General features: G+C 38.0%; 1 protein-coding gene across 1 annotated transcript in view; it reads right to left on the minus strand.

The window, feature by feature from the left end:
* Positions 1–13,801, minus strand: part of LOC126249022 (uncharacterized) — a 907,745-nt gene that overhangs the window by 21,695 nt on the left and 872,249 nt on the right. The window contains exon 36 of the mRNA XM_049950624.1: positions 7,527–7,628. Within this exon, the coding sequence (XP_049806581.1) occupies positions 7,527–7,628 (102 nt within the window). The remainder of the gene's footprint in view (positions 1–7,526; positions 7,629–13,801) is intronic.

A 13,801-nucleotide genomic window follows, 5' to 3' on the forward strand; every position in this document is an offset into this window, starting at 1 on the left:
ATATCTTCATGACCCTGACTGAGGGGCAAGACACTATCGTCATTCATCCACAGTCTCAATATAACCTTCCCTCAAATCCAATTCACCTGGTACTTCTCAGCCCAATGTACCACCTTCCTTGACACTGACTTTCATCTCTCTGTGGGCTCTGTAGAAACATCTAACATTATCATGTGCATTAACCACCAACAGTATTTCCATTTTGATACCTGCCGCCCCTTCAACATTTAAAAGTCCATCCCATAGTGTCTGGCCACCTATGGATGGTGCATCTGTAGTGATTACTAAAGCTGTCACATATAGGTTTTACCCTATCAATACAGCCTGCAAACAGATTTCCCATACCATATCCACACTTACCTCTAATGCATCCAATATAAAAAAATATCCTGGTCCATTCTTATGGCATACCTGCTCCCAACATCTTGCCATACCCCTTTGGAATGACCAGGTATAAGACTTTCCCCACCCAAGTAACCAGCATATTAAATTCCAGTTCCATCACATGTATATTCTATTCTATCAGAGACAAAGTCACTTGTGAAAGTAGTCATATTGTATATCAGCTTTGTTGTGACTTCTGCACAGCCTTTTACACTGAAGAACCAAGAAACTGGTACACCTGCCTAACATTATCTAGGGCCCCTCAACTAATGTATGAAGTAATGCTGGAGGGAACTGACATCATGAATCCTGCACTGCTGTCCATAAATCTGTAAGAGTACGAGTGGGCAGAGATCTCTTCTGAACAGCACGTTGCAAGGCATCCAAGACATGCTCAGTAATGTTTATGTCTGGGGAGTTTGGTGGCCAGCAGAAGTGTTTAAACTCAGAAGAGTGTAACGGCAGCCTTCTGAATGTGTGGGGTGTCACATTGTCCTGCTGGAACTGCCTAAGTCCGTCGGAATGCACAATGGACACAAATGAATGCAGGTGATCAGGCAGGATGCTTATGTATGTATCACGTGTCAGAGTCATGTCCAGACCTATCAGGGGTCATATATCACTCCAACTGAACATGCCCCACACCATTACAGAGCCTCCATCAGCTTGAACAGTCCGCTACTGACACGCAGGGCCCAGGGACACATGAAGTTGTCTCCATACCCGTACATGTCCATCCGCTCGATACAATGTGAAACAAGACTCATCCGACCAGGCAACATGTTTCCAGTCATCAATAGTCCAATGTCAGAGTTGATGGACCCAAGTGAGGTGTAAAGCTTTGTGTTGTGCAGTCATCAAGGGTACAGAGTGGGCCTTCAGCTCCGAAAGCCCATATCGATGATGTTTCGTTGAATGGTTCACATACTGACACTTGTTGATGGGCCAGCACTGAAATCTGCAGCAATTTGTGGAAGGGTTACGCTTCTGTCATGTTGAACAATTCTCTTCAGTCATCATTGGTCCCATTTTTGCAGCATATTTTTCCAGCTGCAGCAATGTCAGAGATTTCACAGTACACTTGTGAAATAGTCTTATGGGAAAATCCCCACTTCATTGCTACCTCAGAGATGCTGTGTCCCATCACTTGTGTGCAGACAATAACAACAAGTTCAAACTCTCTTATGTCTTGATAACCTGCCATTGTAGCAGCAGTAACTGATCTAACAACAGTGCCAGACACTTGTTGTCCTATATGGGCATTGCTGACCACAGTGTCATATTCTGCCTTTTTACATATCTATGTGTTTGAATATGCATGCATATACCAGTTCCTTTGGCACTTCAGTGTATATGTGAATACCACTAACCTACCACTGACCCGAACAAATGGCTTCTGCCAAATTGTGGCCAAGAGCAGAGCTGACTACCCAGTGGTGCTCTATTTCAATGGCTATCCATCTGGATCCTCCCTTCCAATACCAGTTTCTCTGAACTCGCAACTGTTCTTTGAACACATCCCCCAAATCCATTAACCCTCTCAGACTCAATCTCTGCTAGCCCTGGTCCCAGATCCAGCTCTATCCCTCCCCCACACTCTCCCTCTGCACATTTGGATTATTCTACACTCATATTCTCCCCTACACAGCCTCTCTCTCCCTTCCTCTGTTCTGTTTCACTCTCCCAGTCCACTCCTCAACATCATTGTGTGCAACAACACCATAGCAAGGTGACAGGTGCCAAATTCTTACCCTATGTGTTTGCTGCCTCTCACTCCCACCTGTCAGCTACCCTTTCCTCTAGCTCTTCCCCCTCCTCCCAAACCTCTTACCCACTCACTCATCCTACCTTGTACAACTGCTCACCCAGCAGAGCTACAGTGTAAGTGTCATGAAGTTAACCAGGGCCATGTATCCGTGCAGTATATACATGTGTATATATGTTGATTCTGTTAGCTCTGAAGGAGGATCTGTCTGAAAGCTCAACAAAGTTTTTGGTCTCTCTATGTGGCAATTAAGCACACAACTCCTCAAGTCTACAGTGAGTTGTTATCTTTGCTATTTCTGTTAAAGACTTTTCCTTGCCATAATGAAAATTAATATAAAGCAATCAGTGTTCGTATCAGAATTGCACAAAGTTAAAAATGGTAGAAACATTTTGTGTGACACTTGGTACAGGAAACCACAACTGGTAAAATATGAAGTTCAGAGTAGAATAAATAGGATATATAGGTTATATACAAATGGTGGTGGCATATTTAATACCTTTAAGAACTCAGTAATATGAGATAAATACAGCATCAGAAAGAGGGATAATCAGGATGAAGATCAAATGTCAAAGTTAGGTTGAAAACAGAAATCACATTTCTGTCATCTGCCTAGCATAAGTGTTATAGTGGTACAATGCTTCACAGAAAATCTGAGAAACATTGCATATAAATTCACTGATCATGCCATAGTGATAAACAGAGATTTCAGTCTCTCATCTATAGACTAGAAAATACTTGCACATAGTACCAGTTGTCAGGATAAAAATTCTTGTAACATTGTACTAAACATATATCCTTTAAATTACATTGAGCGATTGCTTATACAACTCATAAGGAATGGCAACTGCTATAGCTAGACTATTAGATTCTGTGCCTGTAAATACAGAAGTCAGTGACTATAATGCTATTATGGCAGTGCACATCTCTTGTGTAGAATAAAACGTTAAGAAATCAAAGAAGACACCTCTACTTAAAACAGATGGCAAAAATGATTAGAAACTATCTCAACAGGCAATGGCAAATATTCAGATCTGAAAAGAAGAATGTGGATATGAAACAGAGAGCTACATGGCATACTCAGATTAGATTACTTGTTTCATAAGAGAGGTCCTCACAAATATAGATGATATCAGAAAGAATACTACTTAAAATAACCTTAACTACTGTAGCCAAACAATACCAAACTGGGGGAAAGGTGGGCTATATGTTTGCCTTATTACTGTCATGAAGTTGTGCAGAAGTCTTATAGTACAAAGCAGTAATGTTATGTGATATTATTAGAGAGCTCATCAGTAGAGTAGGAGAATTTGGCCACCAATAAATCTTACAGACTCTTCTTAATCTGTTTTTATGGAGAATTGAAGTTTTTATGGTTGTTGGGAAGTTATTGAAAATGCATGTTTCCGGATACTGGATACATTTTTGAACCAAAGTAAGTGCCTTTGAGCCAGTTGAAAAATTAGACATTTAAACCAAATGCCATACATATACAGAGAAGCAGTAGTTATTATATCCAATTCTTTGAACAGTTTTTTGCAATATGTACTTCAAATTACCCCTGTTATAGTTACACAATTACTGCTGTGTTGTTTCTCGCATTTCTAATGTGACATAAGTTTTAAAAGAGCAAATTTAAGATGTATACAACTAGTTTGAGGAGCATTATATATGTGGATCAAGTTGGGAAGGTAGAGATTTAAGAACTACAAAAATATGGAAAGGATCAATTGGTATTCACCGTGTAGAGGAGGTTGTTGAATGGCAGGCACATTTAAAAAGACTCCTATATACTATTCAGCTATTGGACTTAGTCAATCAGATGTAGACAAAACAAAAAACATGCAATTCATACAAGTACAGCTCACAGACACAAGTCAACTAAGAACTGGCAATGAAGCTTGGTATCTGTGACATCAGCTTATGACACATCATTCACTTCAACAGTGGACAGTTGTGGACACTTACTAACAAGGAGAGATCCCCAGTAGTGGGATCAACTTTTTGAAACTGTCTGTACAGTCATGTAGGTTAAGATCCCAGGTATCGCACATCCCAGCTGTACACCCTGATGGGCCCTTATTTGTGAGTAATTGACAAAAAAAATCAGAATTTTGTCTAACACTCAATAGCATTGAAGAGATAAATTGTGTAGTGTGGTTGCATGGTGAATGGTAAGAATAGTAGCTTAACATGAGTCTTTTGGTTTGAATCTCACTACATACAGTAATTTTTTTTATTTTTAAATCTTTATCAAATGCCTTTGATCATCATTTGTAATCACTTAACAGATTTAAATGTAATTTTTTTATTTCTATTCCTTTGTCACATCATTTGACTCATAATATAACTTCTTCGTTTGCTCTCATTTTTCTTCTTATCATTCTTTTTCTGCTTAAAATATTTCTTCATTTGTCTTTAATTAATTTTGTGTATTCATTTTTGTTTTATCATCCTGCTTTATTCCATTCATTATATCTATTACTCATTTTGTTTGAATTTCGTTACTTACAAATCATTCTTTTATTTAAATCTTCATCTGTGCTACTTTGTCCACAGTGCAATAGCTATTTACGTTATGTTTTAAATGTTTGTATGATGATAACAATGCATAAAAATGGTACATCTGGTAATGAAAAATACATTTTTCTCACCACTGCACAGCCAACATAAATAGAGTATTTGGATTTTTTTTTAACTGATGGATCATAATTTTCAAATAATTGAATATTATAACAGATAATTATAATTAAATACATATTCACAAAAATTCCAGTTAGAGAAAGAATGATATAAAGAAAACATTTAAAAACTTAAAAAAAGTTCATATGGTGTTTAAAACAATGTGCAAAGGAATAGAAATAAAAAATTACATTTTACTAATTAACTGTACAAAAATAATGATCAGAGTCATTTTGATAAAGATTTAAAAATAAAAAAATTATTGCATCTATTGAGATTTGAACACACACAACTTCTTGCATGAAACTGTTATTGTACCCATTACACCACACAACCATACAATGTAATTTGACATTTTTAATGTTACTGAGCATAACACAAAGTTCACTAAACAGAACCAGAAGCTCCCCCCCCCCCCCCCCCCCCAACACCACACCCACACAAATCTGCAGTCTTTGATAGCAATATGCACATATATAGGTCGCAGTAGTATCACATACACAAGGTACAAAAGGGCAAGGCATTGGCAGAGCAGTACTTTTACTCAACCGAGTCTTGTGAAAATGTTTCTGATGTGATTATGGCCACATGACAGGAATTAATGGACTTTGAAAACAGAATGGAAATTCGAGCTAGATGTATGGGACATTCCATTTTAGAAATCATTAGAGAATTCTGTGCTGGTGTAAGCTGTCACCTACACACCACTTGGCAAAGATGTAGCATGAAGTAGGCGCTCGATCAATCATGCCTTTCACAAGAGAGGCCAGAGACAGACTCGCAAGCAACATGCCGCCAACGACCTCCCAACACCACAAGTATTTAGGCTGCTGCCACTGACCAGAGGGCCTCATTCAGTAACTAGCGCAGTCACTAGCTCAGTCAATCCAGTCTCTGATGGACTAACTCACTGTCACTCACATTCAAGTTTGTAGAGTGGGCTTAAGCTATGACAGTACATAGCGGGACCAAATTAGTTGTAGCCATGGACTCAAGTTGTCAGCAAGGCACTACACAAGTTGGTAGTGGTTCCATAATGGTATGGGCTGTGTTTCCATTGAATGGACTGGGTCCTCTGGTCCAATTGAACCAATGATTGGCTGGAAATGGCTATGTCCAGATAACTGGAGACCCTTTGCAGCCATTCACGTACTTCATGTTCCCAGACAATGATGCATCACATCAACTGGACACAATTTTTCATGATTGGTTTGAAGAACATTCTGGACAATTCAAGCGAATGATTTGGCCACCCAGATCATCCATCATAAATCGCATCAAACATTTACGGGACATAATTGAAAGGTCGGTTCACACACATAATACTGCACTGGCATCACTTTTGCAGTTGAGGTACTGAAATAAAAAATGAGACTTGTCACCATTTTTGGGGTGTATGATTTATTACTTCAGTTGTTATTTTCACACAATTCTGCATTTGTTGGTTCTAAACCAGTGTTGAAATTTTGTTTCATGCAGAAAGAGGACTTGCCACAGAGACAAGTCCCTATATTGGATGAAAGAACTTGAGACATGATGGCAGCACTATCATGTGATGCAGTAAACAGCTCTGAGTATTCAAAATGACTTCAGCGATGGAACCATTAGTTGAGTCCAGAGATGATTTACATGAATTTAGAAGGAAGACACACATAGCAGGAACTGATGTGTTTTATTTGTGGCAGCCATTGTTATTTATATGTGGAATTCATAGATTTTCTGATAACATAGCATTCATCTATACATACAATGAAGGAACTGCAAAGAAGGATCCTAATACAGTTGTTTCTCTCTTTATGGATTTCATAACGAAAGATTTGGCCACTAGTAGGAAAACCCTGCATGCATTTTCAGATGCCTGTACAGGAAAGAACAGGAGTTGCACAATGGTTCAATTTTGGTACACTTTAGTTCATAGTGGTAGATTTTCAAGTGTTTTCCACATGTTCTGAACCCAGGGACATTCATACTATTGCTTGTGACAGGAATTACTAAAAAGGAAATAGGACATAGTGTATATTCCCCACCATTGATTCATAGTACTACAGAAAGAAAGGAAACATATGCATGTTGAACTGTGCACACAAGTTGCATTTCTTGAATATCAGAAATGTATAGATTCATTTTTTAAGAGGTCTGTAACTGTGAAAGGAGAAAAATGGACTGTTACACAATATAAAACATTTGAGTACACCGTTCAGTCAAAACGCATCTCTCTTTCACCCAGTAGCGGTGGAATAGTGAAGTATTCTGGTTAAGACTGGGATAGTCCCTCATTTGCATAATGTGCTGAAAGTATATATGGACATCACTCCTCCAAAACCTGAGAAACTACAAGATGTTTCACGCGTGATTTATATTATCCCTTTGCAGTTTTGAGAGTATTTTGATATTTTAAAGAAATGTGTCATCAATAAGGTGACTGGTGGAGAGGAATACAATGAATCTGGAAGTGACATTTGGTACAATGATAAAGAGTGACAAGTTTATTAACATATGTGTGTGTCAAAATAAACAGGATTGTTTAATAAGTAAAAACTGTGGAATTAACTCTTCTGTATTACAAGCAAGGGTGGTAACAAGAATGCTAACATCCATTATATTGTCTATTTCGAGATGTATTGTTCAATTATGAATGTTTATACAAATATAAGAGTGTGTATGAACATGTTCAGATGATAAAAAACATACTCACCAAATACTTATGTCTGTTGTGGGTTCTCATACTAGGATAATATTCTGGTAGAGGTGCTCCATCATAATAGCGTGGATACTGAGGCTCCACAGAATCATCAACCTATGGTAAAAGATGATGCATATGAACTGCCATTTCAGCAACAAGTTGTTCAACATCCTGCTTCACATAAGATGATACAGTTACAGAGGTGACATTATCTACAACTTGAGTGATGCAACTTAGTTAATCCTTTATCAGATTATTCATAGTTAATATTCACTAAAAGGAAAAATTTAAAATACAGAAAAAAATCATTGAAGTTCATAATGCTTAAGTGAAAAAATCATTAAAACTCAATGACTGAGACTTCTAAAGGGAACTTCTTTAAAGAAAACACAAAAAAATGTGATAGCAGTCAATCAAGCTTTTATCTACATCTGAAAAATTAACACAACAAAGTACAGCATATCAAAAATGCATTACACAAAGTACCAAAAGGACATGCTATGAACATTCTGGAAGAATTAGAGTTATATACTATGGGTGTTTGGAAATTCTGTGCAAAAATAAAAACTACTTACGTGTTTGGGGTAAACCTTTTATAATTTTTCAACATAGTCTCATTCTAAACTTATACATTTCATCCAGTGCTGTTCTAATTTGTTGATCCCTTCTGAATAATAGGAATTGTCCAAGTCTGCAAAATAGCTATTAGTTGCTGCAATAATCAGACATTTCTTCAAATTGGGGAACAAACAGTAGTCTAAGGGAGCCAAGTCTGGAGAATAGGGGGGATGTGAAATGAGTTGGAATCCTATTTCCATTAATTTTGTGACCACAACTGCTGAGGTGTGTGCTGGTTCATTGTTGTGATGGAAAAGGATTTTTTTGTGGTCCAATTGCCTGTCTTTTTTCTTGAAGCTCGGTTGTCAAACAGTCCAATAATGATGAATAATATTCACCTGTAATAGTTTTACCCTTTTCCAGGTAGTCGATGAGGATTACCCCTTGCAAATCCCAAAAGACAGTCGCCATAACCTTTCCAGCCGAAGGAATGTTTTCGCCTTTTTTGTTGCAGATTCTCCTTTGGTAACCCATTGTTTAGATTGTTGTTTGGTCTCAGGAGTATAGTAATGTATCCATGTTGCATCCACAGTAACAAAACAACACTTAAAATCCTGTGGACTTCTCCTGAAATGATTCTTGCAACACTTCACACGATTCCATTTTTGGTCAAGCGTCAGCAATCATGGAACCCATCTTGCGGATAGCTTTCTCATGTCCAAATGTTTATACCAAATATTATTTACTCATTCATTTGAGATGCTCACAGCAGTAGCAATCTCACGCACCTTAACTCTTCTGTCATCCATCACCATATCATGGATTTTATCAATGATTTCTGGAGTCGTAACCTCCACAGGGCGTCCAGAACGTTCAGCATCACTTGTGCCCATATGGGCACTCCAAAAATGTTGAAATCACTTATAAACTGTTCTAATCAAAGGTGCAGAGTCACTGTAATGTTTATCAAGCATCTCTTAAGTCTCCTAAGGCATTTTGCCTTTCATAAAGTAATGTTTAATCACCGCACGAAATTCTTTTTGGACAATCATTTGACTTCCTTGATTCACACAAATGCCAAACACAAAGAAACTTGGTGTGTGTTCTTTGCAAAGATGCTACTAACTAGGCATGACCTCGATACGATCCAGTGGTGCCATCTCTTGGACTTTGCATGGACTTTTCAAACACCCCTCGAATACTCACGTGAAAAATCATCCAAATGACATTCTCAATGAACAAACTGATTTTAAACATAAAAATTATTTACAAAATTTTATTGATATTTTGGAAAATGAGACCAGATATAAACACACAGTAAACAAAAATGAAAGATAGCCATAGATACAAATCATAACAAAATTATAATACCAATGAAATACAACCATTATCACTGGCTGGCAAAAATTATACTGTAAACATAAAGCATCAATGGGAACAAATTGTCAATCTAGCTGTCTAAAAAATTCTATGCAAACAGAAATTACAAGACTTATAACAGTCTAGCAACAAACAGACAGTCAACAGTTTACTCACTGATGCAACATGGGCATCTATTCTGATATTTGTAAGTATATACATAAGCTGAGCCTTATGTACAACTTTTATAAACGTAAGTTGACCCACCAACTGTAACATCTACGGGCTTACTTGAGAATGGCACTATAGCTGAAACAAGTTTGTAGTATGGAAGAAGCACTACTAATTAAACTATATGCAGCTTGCTATACTATGGGCCCAACCAAAAAGAAAATAATTTGAATAGGATGGTGAGGTCCGTATCTGCAACACTAGAAGAAATATGACATTTATTATTCATGATTAAAACTGTCAGTGACTCAGCAAGGTGTGCAATATGCATTTACAAAAATTTTTGATCATTTTTCCAATAACATAAAATGTCTTAACAGGCAGAAAAGCAAGTTTTAAACCTAGCTTAAAACCATTTCTTGTTGACAACTCATTCTATTCAACAGGTGAATTTTTATCTAAAACTGACAGCCTGTACAAAAATTAACTCAAAAAAATAATTTTAAGTGTATTTGCATGAGTAGGGCTGAAAATAATATCTTCATTAATGCTGACACTTATCATGTATACATATACTGTAAATTGACTCATACCACAAAATTTTGATTAAAATAATCATTCAAACGAGCTATGGAACATGTAACTCACTGACTAACTTACTAACATGTAAATAGGAAACACATACAAGCTGTTATAAACAGCACAGCAAACTCATTATCATAAGAAAGACAGACAGAAGGACAATATTGACCATAACAGTACAGGTATGCATGGTGTGGCAGCTGAGAGCATCCACTATAAATGTATTCATAATGAGTAAATATATTGAGGTACAGTTCCACTTAGTTGTAGTGAGCAATGTTAGGAATTCCCTGACATATAGAAGTAATTTTTAACATTTATAACTGTGAAATTATGACAAAAACTTTCTTTATTTTTTAATGAAACTATATACTTTTTTCTGTTGTATTAAAACATTCAGAGAGGGTTTCAATGACATGGCACATGTAGAACCTGTTATTCTTTGTCAATACAGGTACTGTTTTTTGGAAACTTCACTTCTTTTATTTTTATCATATTTAATTGCTTCTTCTTTTTCTTCTGCCTTTGTCCCACATTGGCGCAGGGTCAGCATTGTTATATATGAATGTGGTGTGGTTAATTCTGCCAGTACATCGTCTCCTACCTTCCAAACTTGCTTTGAGGATGGGTGGTGAGTCATGCTTGGGTAGTTCAGTTGGTAGAGCACTTGCCCACGAAAGACAAAGGTGCCGAGTTCGAGTCTTGGTCCGGCACACAGTTTTAATCTGCCAGAAAGTTTCATATCAGCACACACTCCACTGCAGAGTGAAAATGTCATTGTGAAAACAACCCCCCCAGGCTGTGGCTAAGCCATGTCTCTGCAATATCCTTTCTTCCAGGAGTACTAGTTCTGCATGGTTCACAGAAGAGCTTCTGTGAAATTTTGAAGGTAGGAGATGAGGTACTGGTGGAATTAAAGCTGTGAGGATGGGTGGTGACTCGTGCTTGGGTAGCTCAGTTGGTAGAGCACTTGCTCTCCCGAGTTCGAGTCTCGATCCAGCATGCAGTTTTAATCTGCCAGGAAGTTTCGTTTTCATTATGTGCATTGGTTTTATTTTTATTTACTTATTTATTTATTTTTGGCAGAGGCTATTAGAGCAGTGCCTGCTGTTGAAAAGAAGGTATGACCTACACGTCAGGTAGTGTGAGCCTTGACAGAAGAAATGATGTTAATCATGTCACTACTGTTCAATTTGAGAAGAACACCTGGCTCTTACTGAAGAGGTGGCAAACCTATAATTAATAAAAATAACTTTTTACAGGCATTTTAGATACAGTGCATTCGTTTTATGGCTAGATGAATATCAAAGCTGGCAGCCAGACCTAGATAGGATAGATAGATAAAGATCTCCTGGCTTAATCATAAATGCACAACTACATCATGATTGTTATTCTCAGGACCAATCAATCAGACAGTTGGGTCATAACATTCAAATTTTAGAGTTTATGTTAAAGGACATAGCCGTTCCAAATCCCAACACCTCTCTAGTACACTGCTTGAAAACAATGTGGATGTGGCGGTGATTCGAGAGACACACATATGTGCTGAGGATAGCCTATAATTGAGAGGACATATAGCTAGTTACAAAGTCCTGGGAGCTATGTATCATCAGATCTATGGCTGTGTTACTTATTTATGCACCAATATTGAAAATACGCACCTGATATCTGCGAACTGTGTGCAAAATATTGAGAATATCTCTGTTGAAGTTGAAGGTGCTGGTATAACAAATGTCTATAAGCCTCTAGCAGATAACTGGACAGCTCAGGTTCTTCCCCTTTTCCTGGCATCCAAAAATACACACTGAAGAGCCAAAGAAACTGGTACACCTGGCTAATATTGTCTAGGACCCTCACAAGCATGCAGAAGTGCCGCATCACAGTGTGGGATGGACTCGACTGACGTCTGAAGTAGTGCTGGAGGGAACTGACACCAAGAGTTCTGCACCACTGTCCATAAACCTGTGAAGAGTACAAGGGAGTATAGATCTCTTCTGAACAGCACGTTGCAAGGCATCCCACATATGCTGGATAATGTTAATGTCTGGGAAGTTTGGTGGTCATGGAAGTGTTTAAAATCAGAAGAGTGTTCCTGCAGCCACTCTGTAGCAAATCTGTATGTGTGGGGTGTCCCTTTGTCCTGCTAGAATAGCCCAAGTTCTTTGGAATGTACAATGGACATAAATGGATACAGATGATCAGACAGGATGCTTATGTATGTGCCAACTGTCAGAGTCATATCTAGATATATCAGGAGTCGCATATCACTCCAACTGCATGCACACCCCCCACACCATTACAGAGCCTCCACCAGCTTGAACAATCCCCTGCTGACATGCAGGGTCCATGGATTCATGAGGTTGTCTCCATACCCGTACACATACATCCGCTTGATATAATTTGAAAGTAGACTTGTCCAACCGGGCAACATGTTTCCAGTCGTCAACAGTCCAATGTCAGTGTTGAGGGGCCCAGGCGAGGAAAGGTATAAAGCTTAATGTTGTGCAGTCATTGGGAATACACGAATGGGCCTTCAGCTCCAAAAGCCCATGTCAATGATGTTTCATTGAATGGTTCACAAACTGACACTTGTTGATAGATCAGCATTGAAATCTGCAGCAATTTGCTGAAGGGTTGCAGTCCTGTCACATTAAACATTTCTCTTCAGTCAACATTGGTCCCATTCTTGCAGGATCTTTCTCCAGCCACAGCAATATCAGAGACCTGATGTTTTACCGGGTTCCTGATATTCATGGTAGACTTGTGAAATGGTCATATGGGAAAATCTCCAGTTTATTGCTACCTCAGAGATACTGTGCTGTGTCCCATCACTCGTGCACCAACTATAACACCACGTTCAAACTCACTTAAATCTTGATAACCTGCCATTAGAGCACAGTAACCAATCTAACAACTAAACCAGACACTTGTTGTCTTATACAGGTGTTGCCGACCACAGTGCCATATTCTGAAAGTTTACATATCTCTGTATTTGAGTTTGCATGCCTATACCAGTTTCTTTTGTGCTTCAGGGTATTTTGGTAATTTCAGTACTCATCAGAGTGATTGGAACTACAATGATAAAGATGAAAATGGTAAGGACCTTATAAACTGAGCTAAACATAACAACCTTAACCTAGTTTTTTACTCAAAGGACAAGGGGACATTTAAATCTGCAGCTTGGAAGAAGGATTCCAAACCTAATTTATGTTTTGTAAGTCATAATTCCCAGCGACAACCTCTCAATACATTAAGGATGGTCCTTGGAGGCATTCCAAATAGCCAACACTGTTCTGCAATTCTTGCTGTAGGAGTTCAAATACCTGTAATTAGATCAAACCCTACACCAAGGTGGAACTGCATGAAAGCTATCTGGGCTAAATTCTTCAAAGAACTTGATAAAATGATCAGATGGAGTGTCCCATTAAGCAAAAAATATGAGATTTGATGAAGTAGTTTCAGCAACAGCAAAAAAGTGCATGCCTAAGTGATTCCAGAAAGAATATATTTCAGACTGGAGTAACAGAGACCTATATCGGCCCTATTTAATGATCAATGATTGTGACACTGTCAAAGAATTGTTAAAACATCTTGGTGGAGCTCATAAAAATAGTGGG

The sequence above is a fragment of the Schistocerca nitens genome, chromosome 3 (assembly GCF_023898315.1).
Source record: "Schistocerca nitens isolate TAMUIC-IGC-003100 chromosome 3, iqSchNite1.1, whole genome shotgun sequence".
NCBI lineage: Eukaryota > Metazoa > Arthropoda > Insecta > Orthoptera > Acrididae > Schistocerca > Schistocerca nitens.